This window comes from Pipra filicauda, unplaced genomic scaffold (assembly GCF_003945595.2).
Source record: "Pipra filicauda isolate LSUMZ 115617 unplaced genomic scaffold, ASM394559v2 scaffold46_size3722508_pilon, whole genome shotgun sequence".
In the NCBI taxonomy this organism is placed as follows: domain Eukaryota; kingdom Metazoa; phylum Chordata; class Aves; order Passeriformes; family Pipridae; genus Pipra; species Pipra filicauda.
In genome coordinates this window covers 623,892-644,398 of record NW_024104609.1, presented here as the reverse complement: position 1 = coordinate 644,398, position 20,507 = coordinate 623,892, and the positions used below count along the sequence as shown (strand labels likewise).

At 36.9% G+C, this 20,507-nt stretch overlaps 1 protein-coding gene across 1 annotated transcript in view; it reads left to right on the top strand.

Moving 5' to 3' along the window:
* ITFG1 (integrin alpha FG-GAP repeat containing 1) overlaps window positions 1–19,141 on the top strand; it is a 72,693-nt gene extending 53,552 nt beyond the window's left edge. Inside the window, exons 14-18 of the mRNA XM_027732808.2 lie at window positions 96–174; window positions 11,181–11,305; window positions 12,158–12,240; window positions 13,873–13,990; window positions 17,312–19,141. Coding sequence (XP_027588609.1) covers window positions 96–174; window positions 11,181–11,305; window positions 12,158–12,240; window positions 13,873–13,990; window positions 17,312–17,371 — 465 coding nt within the window. The 3' untranslated portion in view covers window positions 17,372–19,141. The remainder of the gene's footprint in view (window positions 1–95; window positions 175–11,180; window positions 11,306–12,157; window positions 12,241–13,872; window positions 13,991–17,311) is intronic.
* Window positions 19,142–20,507: the final 1,366 nt, after the last annotated feature.

Genomic DNA, 20,507 nt, shown 5'->3' with positions numbered 1-20,507 from the left:
AAACGTTTTCCTTCCTTTACTGTTGATTACTATAGTTTTGTCATTTCCTAAAATTTTGCCTACCTTTTTCTTTCTTTTTTTTTCCCCCCTCATAGCCCTTTGGAGTTAATCAGCCTGGTCCTTACATCATGTACACCACTGTAGATGCAAATGGCTACCTGAAAAATGGGTCAGGTAAGATAATCTCATCATGAGAATACACATATATACATACTTCTCAGCAACCTAAAGAGCTGGAAAGTTTTCAGAGTGAAGTGGGAATGGTTTTGAATAGTGTCTTCAGTTTACAATGCCAAAACCCCCCAATTTTCTCTTCTTTCTTTACAGATTGCATTTTTATTAGAAATATTGCAACTGCTTTATTTTTTCTTCTGTCCCTTCTGTGCTGGTTGGGTTTGAACAGTTGGCTGTATCTGAAAAATTGTTGAGTACAATATCATCAGTTTGTGAAATAGCATAAGCTTCTAATTATATACTTTTTCTGTCAGTTCCTAAGCAATTATGTATTAAGAAACAACAGTGGCCTTGAAATACCTAAACAGAATCATAGTAGCTGTATGAAAAAGGATCAGGATAATATCCAGTAAAGACAGGATGTATTTGTCTGGATTTGTTAACTACGTCTGTCAGAGTAACAAAATAAAATCATGAGTAGCCTAAGGAAGCTGGAAAGGGAATGGCTGCATCCTTTCCCATAATGAAAGAACTACAAGGTATCAAAGAATCATGAGGTAACAGGGTCAAAAGAAATGGGAAGAAGTGCTTCATGAAACTTATAGCTTAACTAGCGGCTTAATGGCCTGAGATGTTGCAGGTGCCTCAGTTTGCAGAAAACAAGTAGCCAAAAAAAGAATAATCCATGAGGCCATGGTCCAGGCAGGGCCTGGTGTTAGAATACCCTGGGGTTGATGCTGCCTTCCTGAGTATGCACTAGTGGCTCGTAGAAGACACAGGTACTTAGTGGTCTGTTAGTCTGACTTACGACTGTTAATCTTAGGACTATAAAGGACTCACTTCTTGCTTAGGCAGCGTATCCCAAACTCTCAAGCTGAAACATGATCAGTGTGCACGTCTGTGAGTGGTGCCACTGTGGCTCCTTCCCCAGGGTGACAGTCACCTGCATCTGTCACTCCAGTCTCATTTCAAATTAAACACTGATTTAAAAAAAAAAAAAAGCTTCCAGCAGTGCACTGGGAAGACTGACTTCTGTATAACAGCGATTTAAATCATAGCAATAATTTTAGGGGGGGAAATGCTGACATGTTAAGGTCCTAAATCAATCTAAATTGATGGTAATACTCTCACCTTGAATAGTGTGCTCAGGACTGTTAATTCCACCCTAGAAAAAATTGAAGAGAAAGAAGATGTCCTGAAATACAAACCAGATAGATGCAAAAACATATCCTGGTATTCTGGATCACTTCTGTATTCATACATGCTTAAATATGGGTTTGAAAGCTTGAAAGTATTAGCCTATGTTTTAATCAAACTAATTATTAATGCTGTCATCTGAAAATGCAAGGTGTTTTTTCTAATTTTTGCACAAATTCATTTTAATAAACTAATAATCCTGCCAGTTGTACGCTCAGCTTCATCTCTCTGAAGGTTTGCTCATAAGCTAAATGTAAGAAGAGCTTACATATTTAGTTGGGAACACTTAAAACTTCAGAGATGTTTAATTACAGTACACTCCCTTAGACCCTCCAACCCGAGCCTCGGGCAGCTGGTGCTGGGTAAGGACTGGCAGAGCCTCTTATTGCCAGTTACCAGGATGGAGTTTTGTCAGCGCCAAGGCACAAATCACAGCGCACTGGTAAAGGTCTACACAGCATTTTTCTCTTATCCCTCAAAAATCTCAATTCCTGTGGATGGGAAACTGTCCTCAGTTTGCTGTCTTTGTGGTTGATTGTGATCCCTAATAACTCTTGAATCCACTACCTTACTTAAGTCAATCTTAGCTGGAGCATATGTGCCTCAAATAAAACCCTACCAGTTCCCTAAAAGTCGTCAGTCAGGTAGGAGACAAAATTCCAGGTGAGGAGAAGACTTGAGTCAGAGGTGAACAGCTGTTTGGTCTGGTTTTGCCCTCAGACTGGCCATGTGGTCAGCACGTGGCAGCTGCAATGAGCCACAGCCAGAAATCTTCTTGTCCAAGCAGGAACAAAGGAGCACAGCAGGACAAAGCTCCGTGCACTGGGGAGGGTGTATGGGAAAACAGAAGATAAGGCTAAAGGTACTGCAGGTTCCATACAGGAACATACAGAATTCATATTCAGACATCCCTTATTTCACAGCTTCTACCCTTTTTTTTTTTTTATGGCATTTTCCTCAGGACAGGGTTCTATAGATTCCTACTGTGTTATCCATATGACTTTAATCCACATTGGAGTGCCTTCTCTCTTCTGTTCTTGATGTTTGGTTATCTTGGGTTTTGTCCTCTTTTTGCTTCCATGTTGTATATTGGTTTTAGAGTAGAATTTCTGGTAGGGTACTAGTAAGACATAGGCTGCTGAAGACAAGGAATTTTGTTGTACCTGTTCCTTTTTTGAAAGACATGTCTTTCAAAACAACAAAAATAGAAGTGTTTGGAATGCAGTTCATGGCTTAGTAAAGAGTTGGACATCATTAATTCTCCTATGTTGTTAACTGTATTTGCAGTACCCCTCTGTCCTCTTTGGGGCTCTTCCCAAGAACTGCTGTCAGAGCTACTGGAAACTCCTATAAATTCTATATTACAAAAGTTTCCAGCCTGCCACTGCAAGTTCAGTGAGTGCATTCATTGGGTGAAAGGGCATCTAAATGAAGAAATCATGGCTGCATTTATTCCTTCAGACTCACTGGGACTTACTACAGGCCTGCCTAAATTTGGTGCACCCATGTGAATTAAACTAACTTATTGCAAGCACAGCTTCCTACTTCCTTTGGCCACATGACTTGTGAATCTCAGTCTTACTATCAGAGAATCAGAAATACTGATGAGTAACTCTGTCTAAGTGACAAAAAAGACATCTTTTGCCTAAGAAACACATTAGCAAAACCATGAAACTGCCCTTTGTTCTTCTTCTTTAGAGAAGTGCTATAAATTGTCTATAAATCAGAAAAACAACGTGAGCTTTGTTTAAGTCTAATTATACTCATTTAAATTCATTGTTCATGTAGCCAGAGAAGTTTTTAGCTCTTACTACTTATTTATATTTAACACAATCTCCGACTTAGAAATCTGATGTTTTTTCTTCCTCTGTGGCATGGAACAATGCACTTATCTTAGAAATCCTTATATTCCTTTGTGGAATAGAACTAGCTTAAAATTTGGATCCATTTCATATATCCTTTTCCTAATTTGTTTGTTTGTTTGTTTCTCTGTTCCAAGAACAAAAACAAATACATTTTTCTTAAGCATTATCTTTAGGGTTTGCTGAATTTGGTTGGTTATGACTTTGTTGTGTGTTTGTTTGTTTTTGTTTGTGTATTTTAGGGAGGGCAGAGCTTTTAGAAGTTGAATGTTTTTACAATTTAAGAACAGCTATCAACTATGATTTAATATTGCTATATTACCTTCACTGCTACCATATTTACAATAATAAAAACCTAACAGAGTCCAGACATGATGAATTTCCTTTTCTGTTTTGACAGTAGGAAATAACAGTAATGAATTCCAAGTGCATTTATGACAGTAGCAAGATTGCTACAGGGAATTTTCTAATACTCCCTTTGATCAGTTTCTCAGCTCTAATAAATTCATAGATTTTTTTGAGACTGTATAATTCCTGCAAGAACTTTTCAAAGTCATGTTTTCTGAAGGTATTACATTAAGTTTGTAGCTAGACTTTCTTCTTTTGCAAGTCCTATTTGTAAAATTCAGTAAATGTTCTAACTACAATTCCTGGCCTACAGGTTGTTATCTTGAAAAACAGCCCATTACATCATAATCCTATTTTATTTGACTGTCAATAAATACATCAAGGAATGTTTTTTGTGTGTTGATAGGCAATATCAAACCCATATGGCATTTTTGGGCCGTGTATAAACCTACATCTTTTCTGCATTAAGCTTTTTAAAGTATGGCATCAATGTACTATTTTAAAACTAATTTTCATCAACTTATTTGCATTCCTTATATAATATTATGGAACAATCCATATCTGAAACTTTTAATTATCTGAAAGAAATAATGAGATAATAAAAATTTTAAAATAATCAATCCCTTTCCCAATAAATAATGTGAGTAAAAACATAGCTCTTTTTCTAATAAAACTAAAACTCATCATTACTTTTTTGGTCCCCCCTCCAAGTCAGCTGATGTTATTTATTGGCTCTAGGGCTGGTCTCAGCTGAGGAAGAGGAACTGGCAGGACCATTGAAACCAGTCACTTTAAGTTATCCCTCCAGCCCTGGGCTTCAGGAAATCATAAAGTACTCAAAGCAATGTCCCCATTCTGCTTCTGATCTCCTAAATTCTGCAGGACTTTAGTTGTGAACTAGGGTACTTTTCATGTAGGCAATATTTGCTCAAAGAGTAAAATAGGAAGGCCCATATGGCTGTCCTTATCTAATTTGTTTTAAGGTCCTTTGATCTGCCAAGCCTTAACGACAGGAAATTTGCATAATTATGAGGGCTTTTTTAAAAACATTGTTAGAATTGTTCTCTTTCCTATTAACATTCCAGTATGTTGTTAAAAGATATCAGAATAATAATTAGCGTGTATTCTTTGCTTTTACTTTCCCATTGCTCAATTCACTTGTAATCTTACAACAAGAAATACTTTTCAATTAGCTACAGGGAACAGCAATTGCCAACATGAGCATTAGAATTGAGAAGCACTGGGCCTTACATCTGTGGTTAATATCTCCACAGACCTTCTCTCCCTGAGAGGAAAATCAACTGCAACAGCTTATTCAAATATTTAAGGAATTTCATGCTTGAGATCAGGTCACCTCCAGGTGTAAATCTGGGGAAGTGCACAAACTCAAATTTAAGCCATGCTTTCTGATGGATTTCCTGTGATCTGCCTTCTCCACTCCCCATCTCTCTTGGAGCTGTATTGTTAAGGAGATCCCACAGTTAAGTATGAGTGCCAGCCAGGATTTTCAGCTCTACATCTGCATTTCCAGCCTTTCATTGGATTTTGTTGGGAGAATATTTTCTGTGTGTCTCTTAAGTAAAAATACACTGATAGAGTTTGAAATAAATAAGGTCATAATTGCAGCTTGTGTCTACCAAACATACTAATCCTGTTGGACAGGAACAACGGAACAATAAATGTTTAAGGTTTACTCAAAGATCCATATCCACATGTGGGCATAAGGTGATGATATGAGCAGTTTCATTGAATGGCTCATATGGATCGAGTCATGATTTGTTTAAGCATCTGTACGACTGAAGCTGTGTGGACTGATGGCCTTTGCAGCTCTCATTTCACAGCTCTTTCATTTTGCTGGTTTTGCTTTGTTTTGTTTTAAACCTTCCATGGCAGAATGACCTTTCACATGCTGTGAAGTCGTGCCCTTCTGGTTTTTTGAAATCTGCTTACTCTTCCCTGTTGTTGCATTGAGTTCTCCTGCTGTTTAACTAAATTGAATTGTGAGGTGAACACAAATGTCTAGCAGCCTTTATAGTCACGAATTTAAACGTAAACGTTGCAATATGTACCAGAAAAAAAGCAAAGTAAGCTTATTTTCAATGGCCATTTGACACTGCAGGGTTAATTCTGTAGAATTCCACTATAAAGAAAGAAGAGTGTTCATGGAACAAGCTGGAATAATTCAATAATTGAATAGTGGGATTCTATTAAGAGGGATTTTCTGGTTGCCGTAGGTGGGAATACCCTGCTAGTATGTTTTTCTATATAACTCTTTTGTTTAGAAAACTATTTGAACTTGTTGCATGCAATATTACTTCATCTCAGATATTTAGGCATTACAAATGACACAGCTCTCCCCCATGCAAGTGGTTGGAATATCAGCAATATGATCATTTTATCGTTTGAGGGGTTTTAAAGACAACTAGTTTTACTTCTACAATTTTATGGTGCCAAGTTATCTTTCTTGAAAATATATATTCTCATATAAATGAATCAGGTTTGGAGTTTGGGTTTGCAGAAGAGTGTTGGCAGCACTGCAAGTCACTGGTGTCAAAGTCACAAGTGTGCACTTTGAATTCCCTTTCCCATATTATTTTTAGGACCCCAGAATAAGGAATTGCAGAAAAGGTTGAGAGGTGAAGTTGTGTACTGCATTAATCTGGAATTTCCTATTGGGTGGACTAAGGAAAAGAGGCAACTAGCTGAGGAGAACAGGGAAACACCCTCAGCCCCAGAAATCTGAAGTTACCACTGCGTAATTTTAAGCAGAAGAAGAGCTCTTTCTCCACTATTTTTTTTTCCAGCCAGTGACCTACAACTCCAAAGGCAGTAATAAGGGAACTGAAGTAAAGCTGTCAACTAAAGCCAAGGAAATCAAATTCTCCAACTTTCTAAAAAGCTTTCAAGTTTGAAGTTGCTGGGCTTTTGTTTGCTGTTTTTGGTTTTTTTCTGAAAGCTGCTTTGTAAATTCTTAAGCATATTCCGTGGGTCTGTAATTGCTATCAGTTATATTTTCCCTTTCTCTTACTGTAAGTTGTTTTGGCATATTTTCAAGTAAAATAAAGTGCTGCCAGCTTCAAAAGATGGGAAAAGACTTTGTGCAACATAGCACAATACCAGGAATGACTGTAAATTAAGTATCACTGTAGTGTTTCAACTGTGCAGCTGAAGTGACACACATTCACTGGGAAATGGTACTTAAACCTTGAACTGGCTTTGTCTCATTCCAGCTGTTGAGTGCATGTTGTTCCCAGCCATGCAGCAATCCAGGCAACTTCTGCATGGCATTTTTTTGGAATAATTTTTACTTTTTCTAGGATGTATATGTTTATCTAATCTATGTAAAAGCACTCATTGCTGTGTTGACCTCAGTGTTAAGGTAGGTGATGGTACGGCAGTCTGACACTAAGGGCTACAACTCAGATACTGGTTTTTTTACCAGAAAAGATGCCTACATTGTCAAAATGTAAAAATAATGTATATCTAAAACTAAGAAATTCCTTGTTACATTTTCTAACTCCATTAGATTTTCAGGTTTTTTGACAAGTTGATTCACATTTCACAAATACCTTCAGTTACTATTCTGGTGGATGTAAGGCTTCTAGTAAATACATCATTTTGCAAATTAGAGGACAATGTAGCAACTGGAAGAAATAATGACATAACATTTTTATTTATGAAAATACATTTAGCTTTTCAGCCCTAGTATGTTGAATTTTGGGGAAGTTTTGAAAGCCTAAATATTACTGTATTTTGAATTAATCTGAATTGCTTTAATTGACTACTTAAATGCAAATGATATTTTGTCAAGAAAATCATAATTAAAAAATTATAAGAATGGTGCTTCAGGAAACCACAAGCTTGAAATCATTTTCCATTAGTCTTTCAGTTCTGTGTAGTGATCTTGTACGTTCTGCTCTATTGAATTTCACAAAATAAGCTTATTTAAACTGATTGAACACTATCAGTATTGTGCATCTATTTCTGTAGGTTCAGGTAGGCTGTTCATAAATCCATCTTATCAGTGCTGTTTAAACAAGGCATTGCTTCTACATGTAAACACAATCACCTCCCCTTCACAAAGTGAAATTCGTCATTTAAGCGCTTCTGCTGCCTGAAATAAGCTGCTGAGGATGTTACAGTTCAACTCAGGGGAGAGCAGGTACCCTTGAGCTTTCAGCAAGTTTACATCAGGATAATGGGAACAGAAGGAAAATGACTTAATTCAGGTGTAAAAGAACAAGGACTGTGGGTGTCACAGACGACACATCACTCTGTTTTTCAGACAAGACTTTGGAAAGGTTAATGACACATATTGCTTCCAATTTTATATGCCAGACTTCAAAAGTAAGGAGATTGATTCAGAGGTGTCCAGGATGGTTTCTGAATATAAAACTCTGCAAAACCTCCTGAGATTAGCTATTTCTTACAAATTTGATCTGTGACAGGCTGAAACCACTGAAAACCGTGTCCAAAAATGTTGAGGATTTTAGTCTGCGCAAGGTTTTTTGAAGCAACAAACTTAGTGATTTATGATTTGAAACAAAAATACAAACATCCACTGACACCAAAGCCCATGATAGCTGCATGCTTCAAAATAACAGATTTGAAACAAGAAGCATGGGGCAAAAGACGTAGTGTTGAATAGTCTTAAAAGTAGTGTCAAAAAGAAAAACGTTGTCAGGAGGAGGAGTTTCAGTTTTTGTTTATAGTAACAAATCTTCTGATGAAGCAAAACAAACTGTGAAGTATCAGCCACTTCCTCCATCTACCTGCACAGACCTCCAAAAGCCTAAAGAACAATTCTAGTGTAAGAAATAAATCCCACCCTCCTCCTTGAAGATGCAACAGTATTTTCAAATTATCTCAGAACAAGCTGTTCACAATAGTTTTACAACAGGGCAAATTGCTATTTAAATTAAATCTGAAATATTTTCATAAGTAAATTAATTACCAGTGACTGAGAACTTCAGATATGACAATAAACTATTGACACTACTCTCTGTAATTTCTCGTTTTATTTTTCATGTTGATTCAGGGCTTTTATGTTTCTCAGATGAGTAGTTGTCATTCTTAATTACTTGGTTGCAATTCTAAGTGGAATATTTCAGTAAGCATCAAACAGAATTTATGATAGATATAGAGGGAGTAAAGCAAGAAATAGTCTCAAAGATCTCCTGTGCTTAGTCAGCTTCAATGTAAACTAGAACCTTCTCTATGCTATCATCCTGCTTGGTTAATACCTTCCACTTTAAAGGCAAATAAAAAAATAGATATGTGCACATTTTCTGCCTGCTATGTAGAAGAAAACATTCCTTTCTGACCTTTGCAAATGATCTATTTACATCCTGAAGCATAAGATTTCATTATCCTTATCTTAGTAGGCATAAGAACCAGCGTTAGTAGCCATGAAATTATTCAGTGCTTTAAGAATTGCAGCTGCAGTATCTGACTCTCTAACCTCTTTAAGGCTGACTGCACACAGTATATGACATTTTCTTTTATTTCCTATAATTTAGTTGACATTCATTTCATTTGTATGATGAAGGAAAAAAGCAAGATCTTAGTTGCAGTCTTTTCATGATCCTAAATATTTCGCTCAGAAGTAACTCTGAAAGCTTTTCGGTGTTACATGTTACAGCAGTACTTTGTTATTTTGGGGAAAATCCTTCGGTATTAGTGAACCAAATTTTAAAATTCTTTATTACAGCATGATCAAGTAACACATACCTGATTTGTTTTTATAACTAAGTCAAATTTAATAAACCCACCTTCGTTCCTTGTTACTTTTATGTTGGTAATCAGAGCTTTCAGATATTACATGTTTCCTCTGATTTGGGAATTATTTAGATTTGGAAAATGACACCTAGAGATTGAGCATTTTAGCCAAGATCATGTCAGAGAAGGCAGTGACAAAGCAAGGGCAGTCTCAGGACTCAGATCCTACCCTGTTAACTTCCTGGAAAAATCCCTGTTCTTAAAGAGAAAAGCTGCTCATCAGTGTCACATCTTCCATAATGGAGAAATTTAACAATGTGCACAGTACACCTTGCCCTCATAACAGAGCACTGAAAGTACAAATCCAATTTAAATATTTCTCATCTGCTTGCTCATTACATGGTTGACACGGGGGAAAAGTAAATCTAAAATATGTATAATCTTTAGGAAGACTGTTACTGTTTTTTTTTGCTAATAGCATTTTAGCTTAATAAAGAGGTAACTGCATCAGGCTGATTTTTCAGATCTCATCTGGAGCTCTGTATTTATTTGACATTTATCTTCCTTTTTAAAGTAAAGTAATCATAGCTCTAAGGCTACAATAATACAGAATATTTACCTCATGATTAAACAAGCCTCTTTCAGAACATGTCTGACAGCAAATGGCAAGTGGCTTCCTCAAGAGCTGGTGAAGGGCAGGGGGGTTCAGAAAGAGAGAGCATGAAGTAATCATTGTACTGAAGAGGAATTCAAAATTATCATCCTCCAATACTACAGCAAAGTGCCAACTTCCAGAATCAAGCCTTGGATGAGAGTGTGGAGAGGCAGAAAGGAGTTGGCTGTAAATTCATGACAAAATGTGAATTCCTGTTCTTTAATTTACATTCGGTTGTGTTTTGTCACGTATTTATAATTTCCAGTTTCAGGCAGAATCTATCAGGGGTCAAAGCAGAGAAAAATCTGATGCTCTAGAAATACTGACTACATCACATCCTGCGAAAAACACTTCCTTTTGGTCACGTAAGCCTACTTGTGGCTGTCAAGTATCTCTTGAACTCATTTCTGTTAATCCAGGCTGGATTCCCTGCAGTTTATGAGGTGCTGATACCGTTCCTGCTGTGTAACCAGATCACTCACTAAGAGGCTTTCTAGAGAATGAACAAAGAATCTATAGAGGATCTGAATCTGTTTGCCAGAAATTAAAAGATTACAAGATTTTTTATTTCAATGGAATAACTGGATACTTTGGAAATGGGATGTCAGTGAACTTGTGGGTAGCTGCAATACTTGTCTGTTTCCCTACTGCCTTTTCAAGAAACCAAGAATCTGGTTTTTCCCCTGCAGTTTCTTCTTTAATTATTATTAACTTGCAACCCCTGTAATCCTGTTTTCATTAAATCAATTTATTATTTGAACATTTGTTCATGAGAATTTACATAGCTGATTTTGTGACTCAGTAGTAATCACTGATTAACAAGAATTAAAGTGAACTTTCACATGTCGAGTCTGATCTTGTAAATCAGTGGGGCAAAAGACTTGGCATTAATCATATCAAAATAAATGTGGATAGTTGATTTCTTCTCCACTTGTAACAAATAAGGGAGACTTGGTTTAACATATAAATGGTGCTCAAAAGAATTGTCTTTCCTAGAAATAATCATTTAAGCTTGTTCTCCTAGTGAGTGCCCACAAATAGTTTGCAAATGCGGGATTGAACCTTTAAGAATTAAATAATCATATGATTAGTAAAATTTTGTTAAAGGTTTTTATTACTGACTGTGAAACGTGTTTGTCTAGCAAGTTGGTGGTTTGGCGGTTGATTTTGGGGCGTTTTTTCCCCCCAAAATACCTGCTCATTCTTCTTTTCTGGTTTTATTCCAGCTGGACAGCTCAGCCAGTCAGCACATTACTCTCTGCAGTTGCCCTACAACGTGCTGGGCTTGGGACGTAGTGCCAACTTCCTCGACCATTTGTATGTTGGCATTCCTCGTCCCTTAGGAGAAAAGGTGAGTTGAGGTTTAAGATTGTCAAGCTAATGTTTATGGTGTTACCTTTCCTAAAAGAGTTTGGACGGAAATACTGCTAGGGACACTCTTTATTTTAAGTCTCTGAAGTAAGAATATCCAAGAAGTTTTAATACAGAAAAGTTTGCCTCAGAGAACAATGTATCCCTGGAGTTTGGGAGTACGTAAGCTCTGAGGCCAATGCTAAGACCAAAGGATGAAGCTGTCTCTTAAGTGTTAGCACAGGTATGTAGTTTGTAGGGCAAATGGGTATTAGATCTGACAGTCCAATTATTATGGACTGTAGTTGCTGTAAGGCTTTCCTGGGGTTGGACTGGCCAGCCTGGAACTCACATAATCCTTTCTGCCTCGGTGATAAAACCATGATCAGTGTGATGGGAGGTGGAGATTACTGTGATTCTCTAATCTTCAGATGAAACATAAAAGTGGGGTTCTCACCATTTCCAGTCTTTAAAGATCTGATGGTACTACTTTAAAAAGTAAGGTACTCAAATTGACCAAATTCTGATTTGGATAATTGCTTTGCCTGCCTCCTTTATATAGTTGATTCTTTTCTTCTTTCCTTATTATGTTGTTGCTTTGTACTTTTTAAGCAGATGCCGTGTTTCATGTCAGAAATAGTTATTTGCTTTTTACTCTTTTAGGGTTTTTTTTAAGCACTTTGGAGCTTTCAGAATAAAAGTTTAAACAAAATAAGGGATTAATCTCTTATATTTAAAATTCTTTTAAAAAATGGGGGGTTGTTTCTCCTATTGTATATTTCAACAGAGAATTTCTTTCCTTTTAAGTATGTTGTTTACTTAGGAATTGACGGAGCCTTTGTTTTTCTTTCAGTCCATAAGAAAACAGGAATGGACAGCTATCATACCAAACTCCCAGCTTATAGTCATTCCCTATCCTCATAATGTTCCTCGAAGGTAACTCCATCATTTCAATTTGCACTTCACAAAATTACGTTAATACACAGTTTTAATTAGGCATTACATGTCGGTTTAAAAATAGTTACTTGTATAAAATAAAATTGGAGAACAAGGGCAGGGGGCCAATTCTGAGATGCAGCTGCCTCTGTCCCTGAGCAGGATCCATCTCAGGTATTTACACAGACTCTCACATGGTGCCCGGAAACAAAATCTATTACCAGCTCATACAAACAAGCAAAATGTTTTACCAGCTCAACACCTGTAAATATTTGCTAGCTGTACCAACATTCTTACTGACAAATTACAAAAAAGCATGGTAATGGTTGAATTAAGCATTTTTGTTGCACCAAATATGCAAGTTCTGTGTGGTTCCATAGAAGAGCTTTGGTTCAGCCCTTTGAATGCAGTAGCTGTTGCTGCTGGTGTGAATGTTCTTCTTCAGGTAAAGGCGAATGGCTTGGTTACAAGAGAGCTTGAACACAGAATTCACTTTGCAAATGAAATGTTTATCCCAGAAAGAGAGTGTGATTCTGTCCCTGCTATTAGAGAAAACATTAGCCAGATATTCCAGCTGCTTTTTGCCGCTTGATCTGCCAGTGAGGTCAGTTGTATTTATCATGCAGAAATGATTCTGACATCAGTTTCAGCAGTTAATTTTACTATAGGACAAATAACAGTTAAGAAGTGATGTGCTGCTTGAGTTGCTAATTAACAACCACAGAAATAACATCTGCCAGATGAAAATTTAGTTATGGTCTAGAAGTATTTTAAGGTATGAGTTGCACAAAAAAATTTCTGTCATCCTTAAACATCCTTAAACATCCTTAAACTTTCCTATAAAGGGAGTTTATGGACACTGGAGAATAGCAGAGGATAGAATCCCCAGAAGAAATCAGATTTCATAATAAAAACTTCTTAATTTTTTTTTAACATAGGTATGTTATTTCCTGAGAGGCCTCAGTGCTGCCTTAACACAGAGCCTGCTGCTGACAGCTGTCCCTTGACAGAAAGCTGTAGTACAAAAAGGGTGTTCACTGGGCCTCAGGGCCCCACACTGTTTGAGGGATGTCTTCCAGAAGCCCTTACAATATTTAATTTCATTGCTCTCCAGCATTCTGCTGCCATAATCCACTGGTTATATTGCCTAGAACTGCAGTTGTCCCTGGGTAAACGTCAAACTGAGAGAACTGGCCCCATGAGCCTGTCCAAGAGCAGCTTGTCATGTGGAGGAAGCATCTTACTGGCTTATTTCCCCCTGCTTCTCCATGTTCCCAAGCCCCAGGCATTTTTGTGGAAGTTTTTCTTATGCATTTTACTTTGTCCCAGGCAGGGGCGGGAGATAAATCTCCTAATGAGAAAAAACTCATTCCCTGAGGATATCCATGGCATTCGTGAAAAGTTAAACAGAAACTGCATTTAGACATGGTATTACTTGAAAATAATTATATTAAGCCATATATTTCCAAGGAAACATCATTAAGCTTCAGTCTCTATAAGTAGAGTTGCTCGTTTCTGTAGACCAAGTTGTCTTACCCCAACAGGTTCTTTTCATCTTTGTAAGTTAAATCTGTTTTCTGCTTCTTAATGAAGGGTATTAATGTTTCCTTGGGTTTTTTTCTTTTTGTGTAGCTGGAGTGCCAAGCTGTATTTGACCCCAAGTAACATTGTACTGCTCACAGCTATAGCCTTAATTGGTGTCTGCGTTTTCATCCTGGCAATAATTGGCATATTACACTGGCAAGAAAAGGTAAGCTTAATTAACTAGAATATTTTCTATATTATTTAATACTTCCTCATATTTTACAGCCCTGTACATTGGAGATTCTTTGACTATTTTTCTACAGTATAATTTCTGACACAGATTGAATTCATTCCCAAAAGGTGTTTATTAATTTAGTATTCACTGCAAATTTAAAAATTGACATTGTTTTTATTTAAGCTCCAAGTCACTTAAAAAGGGAAATGAAGAGCAACATGGGCAAGCTTTTGCCAACTTAAATGAGATGTCTTTGTTTCATATCTAAGCTTTCCATTTTGAAGTTTTAAGGAGAACTGCTTTGGAAAATGGAACATAAACTCAGTTTACTTATCTTGAGTTCTGCTGTTAATCTAAAAATAAGGAAAATGTCTTTTTTTCTGTATCTGCTGATTGCACTGACATTAGCATTCAGGAATGCATAGGGAGTCAATCATGTGCATGTTGGTTCTTTGCTCTGTGGGTCTGAATTATACATGCAGTGTATAGAAATCCATTGATTTGAAGAAGCATTTTGAAAGAGGCCTTTCATGTCACAAAAGAAATGCGTTCCCATTTTTCTCAACTATGCTCAGTTCACAATCATATCCAACTGGCAGGATTGCCAATAAATGCTACTACATACCCAAACCATAATCTTAGCTGTCAAATAAAATTACTGCCCATTTTGACATGGTAGAACTGTTTGTTATTTTGTGCTTGTGGAAATAAAATGACCTTGTTAAACATTCAGGCAGGCTTTGCGCATGCTTCATATTTAAATGGTATTTGTCTGTCAATCTTCACTCTTCAAAACTTTAAGTACAGTCTCCAAATAATAATAAAGCTGGGATTGAAACACACAAAGCAAAGAAATATGAAATTTATGATGACTGTCATTAGCCTATCCTACTGTACCAAGAAAGCACTGTGAACTGGGAGTTGGGCTGGGCACTGGCTGGGTTTAATTCTGTCTCCAGCGTATCTTAAGCAACAGGAGTAGCAGAAAAGGTACTTGGATTTTGAGTAGGGGAAGGGTTGACTATGTATAATTCCATCTGGAGAAATGGAGATTTAATGGCACCATTTAAAACAATTTTTCATCCAGTAATTCAAGCATTGCGATGTAAAGAAGGACTCAGCCCAGAGTACTTTTGGAGCAATTTTAAGCCCCATGACATGTATGTGTATTGGTTATATTATAAACTCATTTCCAACTCTGCAGTCTTGCTCAAAATAGGGTCAATATTTGGATAAATTGTATGTATTTTCAGACCACTGTATAAACATGTGTTAATTCCTATACTTTTCCTATTGATTTTTACCTTCCCACTTTTTAGAAGAAACGGTTGAGGTACTGAATACATAAGAGCGTTCACTAGGGCTGTATTGTGCATCACTGACATTGTTAAACTCCAAAGTTCCTTGTTTCTAAGCATGTTCTTAGCTTACTATCTCTTAGTAATCCTCTCATAAAAATACCATCCCGGCTAAATGCTATTTTCCCATAGAGATCTCTGGAGTACCTGTAGCAAAGAAAGGAAGGGGATATGTACTGGCACTCAGAATCTTTTCTATCCCCCCGAGGATGTGTGTCTGTGAGCTGCAGTGTTTTATTCAGCAGCTAAAATAAACCCTGTACTTTGACTCCTGCAGATTGGTAGTAATAGGAGCCCTTTGTCTGCAATAGTTCTCACACACTCATCTGCCAGCCAAGTATTATAGTACTGAAATAACTGTAGGGTTTAGGGTAGGTGTTGCTGTCATGCCTTAGAAAATTTGGATCCATTTAAAAGGAAAAAAAGAGCTTTGAAATCTCAGTTACTAGTTTTTAGTTTTGATACATCAAATGAAAGAGTAATTGAGGAAGAATTGAGACCGTTATTCATGTTACCACAAATACAGTCTAAGGACCTCCATCTTCCTGTATTTCCATTCTTTATAATGTGCTTTGGGGTCTTGAGCCTGGTCATGTGAGCACTGCACAGTGATGGTAATGCTGCCAGCGAAGGTTTTTGATGGATCCATCAGAGTATCAGTTACTGTCAAATTCGAAGCAATAATTTTTTCAGGAAGCATACAAGAAATGGAGTGAAAAATGTTTTCTAAGTGGGACTGTGAAATTTTGTGGAATGTGACAAGCATTTCAATGGAGGAGTGTGCCACTCCCTCCTTCCCACCCCTTTTTTGACATTCAAACTTCTATTAACATTGATAAAATCCCTGCCAGAAAAAAGCCAGACTGATACATCTTAAACCTCACTGACAGCTCTGGTGCTGCTACAAAATGTAGTAAAATCCATAGTTAATCCAATGGAGTTGCTATCACACATAAACATTGTGTAATGAGGAAATATTTGGCCTTGAACCAAAGCAGATGACAAACTTCCATGGCAGGAGACGTGCACCAATTTCTACAATTGTGGTGTATATTTATCAACTGAGATACAAATCTGAGTGCCCACACAACAGCACACTGGAGAGGCTTTTCTTTGTTTTACTCATCAAAAAAAGATGGGACTAAGCAGCTAAAAAGCATTTCAATCTGTTTTGCTAAATTCTCTCATGCTGGGATTTACACATAGTGTCTGTCATGACAAAAACACTGTTTTCTAGAGAAGTTCACACCGTGTGTTCACAAATCCTTAGAGAAGTGCTTTCATCCTCTGTTACTTCTTTAGCACACTAGAGACTTGTGGGAGGACGTTTTTACACATTACATGGATTATAGGTACAATTTAAATATACTTATTTTTTCCAAGCACCATCTAAACTACTCTTTCAGTAGGTCAATGTGTGTGGGAAATGCACCCTACTTCACATTTTCATAATACAAACAAAAAACACGGAGTATTTTTAGCCTACCTGGTGCTGTTAATTGTTGGTTGAACTGCCAACCTGGTCTAAATCTGTATTTAACAGAATGTTTTTTTAAATGAGATTCTTCTGAAGAGTAACGTAAATGACATTTACAGTTAATCCAGAATAGTTTTATCTCATATTTATAATGCAAAGTAAATGCATACTAGGAAACAGTTTTGAGGTTTGCCTTATTCCTTTTAAAAAAGCATTATTAGAAATAACAGAAAATAACAGGTCATAAATACTACAACAGCAGAGCATTAACAGCAGAAGTCAATTTTGCATAGATTATTGCTATTTCAAGCTGACATCATTTAAAAGTTAATTATTGGGGGTTTTACTAAGCTTTTTTGCCTTTTGTCAAATAAACGACTTGGAAAAAATCAAGCATTCTCTGACATTTGACGACTCATTTCTGTAAGAGTATTGCTCTAGATTCCACAAAGTGTTTTTTTTATTAATATTTTTCAGAAAGCAGATGACAGAGAGAAGCGACAGGAGGCTCATCGGTTCCATTTTGATGCTATGTGACATGCCTTAATATTTATGAAGGAGCTGCTACTCATTTGCTTAATTGAAATACTGAATTCTGGTTTTTAAAATTATTACCATGAAAATACTGTTGGTGTGTTATTTGTAAATGTTGCATTATTTGGTATTTATTTGGAAAGTATTAAAATTAGACCTGAATGTCTCACAAGGCCTCTCAGTTAACAGCCTGTATATAATAGCATTTGGCCTATATTTAACAGAACTGTACATTTCTTTTTCTTAGTAAAGGGATCAAGTTGCATGAACCATTGTTTATGTACCAATTCTTTAGTAATATTTGATAGAAAGAAAGCTGTGTAGATCAAGTGTTGCCATTTCAGCAAGCAGAATACCTTGTACCACTTGAATTGGTCTTGTCATGTTGTATAATGCATTTATTCATTCCTGCAAAATAACCTGATTTCTGAAAATTAAACTTGAGCAATTTCTCAGATGACTTGTTAATTCTTTTGATTGTATTAAATGGTGCTTAATCTAAAGTATTCTGTATTTTTCTTTGTTTAAATCCATCTGTGCAATAGTTAAAGAACTTAGGAATTAGAGAACCAAAAGAAACCTGCAATGTAATGCTGGTTCAGTCATCGTGGGATAGATGCAGTATTTATGTGTGCTAGTTCTGGAGAGGAGACAACACATTAAAAAATTAAAATCATAAAAATTTATCAGGATTACATAAACTGCTTTTATAATTAAAGTATAACCATATTTATTTTAGAACGCTCCAAAGTCATTATGAAAGTAACTTTTATATATATATATGAGAAAGATATGGGATTATTTGTTTGGTTTTGTTTTTCAACAACTTCAAACATTTTTGAGTAGAAAGAGAATGAGGATTGATGCCCTAAAATTTATTGTTAAGTGATGAGATATACAAAGATAAAATAAGACTGTAGTAGGAACTCAGAATAAGCAATGCCCATTATCTATGGACACTACTATGCCCAAATTTCATAATAATTACATAAGATGAGTAGCTTAATTTTAAGTATTTAAAATGATGATGAGGTTACACTTGCCCAGTGTACTTGGGATCCTCAAAGAGTCTCTTAAGAATAATCATGCTTCCATTTTACATGAGTTTACAGTCTCCTAAGTTTTACTAGACATTTCCAATATGTACTGCTCAGATGCCAACACAGGAGACTTTCATATCACATGACTGGTATTATTCAGGACAGAATATTTACTTAATGTACACCTTTAATATTTCTCAAAGTGGCATGAAAGGGTATGATTTTTTTTTAGAGAAATACTTAATGCTATTGGACTTTTTAAACCACATTGATAGAATTGGCTCCCACCAGCAAAAGAAAGAACAGATTTCATTATTAAAAAGACACACAATTCAATAGATTTTCCTGTTTTTTCAGATGGTTGGAGAATAATGCTAAATGCATAATGCCACTGTGGCAGCAAAGTTGTCTGTAGCCCTCTATCACAATGTAATACACACAGATTAGCTTCCTTATGTTTTTTGAAAAAGCAATTAGGAATAAAATAACCTCATGCTGACATTTAAGCTGTTGTCAAGTTTACAAAACATTGAACTCATATCTTTTGCTCTGAGGTATTTTGCATGCTCAGTAGTGCATCGTTGCATCACTATATACAATACATTAGTGGTGCTTTAATAGCTGTTTTATAATAAAGTTTTCCACAGGTTCTGACTACTCCTAGCTTGGCTCACACAGTATATGCATATGATTTTGAATTAAGGCATTAAATATTGTTAAACCTCTTGTCAAAGATTTCATGTCGTAATTTGGTTTTCTGCCCTATAAGCATAAAAATATGTTTGGGTAAGGTTATTACCCTTCCACCAGTAAGTTTAAGAAAGTAACATCTATTAGAAAGTGCCGTTCCAGGTGATCATTACAGTAACTGAGAATTGAGAAATAGTTCTAACTACATACATTTTCAAAATGCATCCACTGTAACACAGCCCTGGTGAGAAATGCTATTGGAAGGCTTCCTCAGTGTGAAATTTCACCTATATAAAAATACTGTTGACAGGCCAACTGACAGATGGCTGTCGAAATACCATCTTTCTTTGTTCTCATTTTCCATGAGAAGCTTTAAGATTGAATCTTCCTACCAGATTTATCATTAATGCACTATAATCCCCCAACAAAAGAACCAACTTTTCTGCTGCAGATTAACAGGCATATTCTGTGTAGTATGATACTCCTCCTATGCTGAGGCCATCTTTCTTGACAGACAGCTATATTAGAAACATTTGCTGCAGTTCATTGAAAAGTGATCACTGTAAATGCACTGAGTCAATTCAGGACTTCTGTAGAGTCACAGAATGGCTTGGGTTGGAAGGGACCTTAAAAACCACCCAGTTCCATCTCCCCTGCCATGGGACACCTTCCACTAGACCAGGTTGTTCAGAGCAATCCAACCTGGCCTTGGACACTTCCAGGGATGGGGCAATTATAACTTCTCTGGGCAACCTGTTCCAGGGCCTCACCACCTTCACAGGGAAGAATTTGTTCCTAATATCCCATCTAAACCTACTCTCTGTCAGTTTGAAGCCATTCCCCCTTGTCCTGTCACTCCATGACCTTGTAAAAGAGCCTTTCTTGTGGGCTCCCTTCAGGCACTGTAAGGCCACAATTAGGTCACCCCAAAGCCTTCTCTTCAGGCTGAAGAATTCCAATTCTCTCCGCCTTTCCTCCCAGCACAGCTGCTCCATCCCTCTGATGAACTCGGTGGCCTCCCCTGGACTTGCTCCAACAGCTCCATGTCCTTGCTGTGCTGGGCCCCCAGAGCTGGAGGCAGCTCTGCAGGTGGGGTCTCACCTGAGGGGGCAGAGGGGCAGAATTTCCCCCTCCCCTGCTGCCCTCACTGGGGGCTTTCTGGGCTGGGTCATGTCCAGCCTCTCACCCACCAGCACCCCCAAATCCTTCTCCCCAGGGCTGCTCTCGACTTGTTCATCCCCCCAGCCTGGATTAATATCAATATTTGATATTGATGCTGTATAGATACCAATATATTATAATTCATATTTACAACTTCTTTCAAAGAAGTGACACCTAAATAGAAAAGGAGGAGTCAATCCATAAGTTTCTACTATATTATAATCAATACTGTTAAAGCATTAACTGTG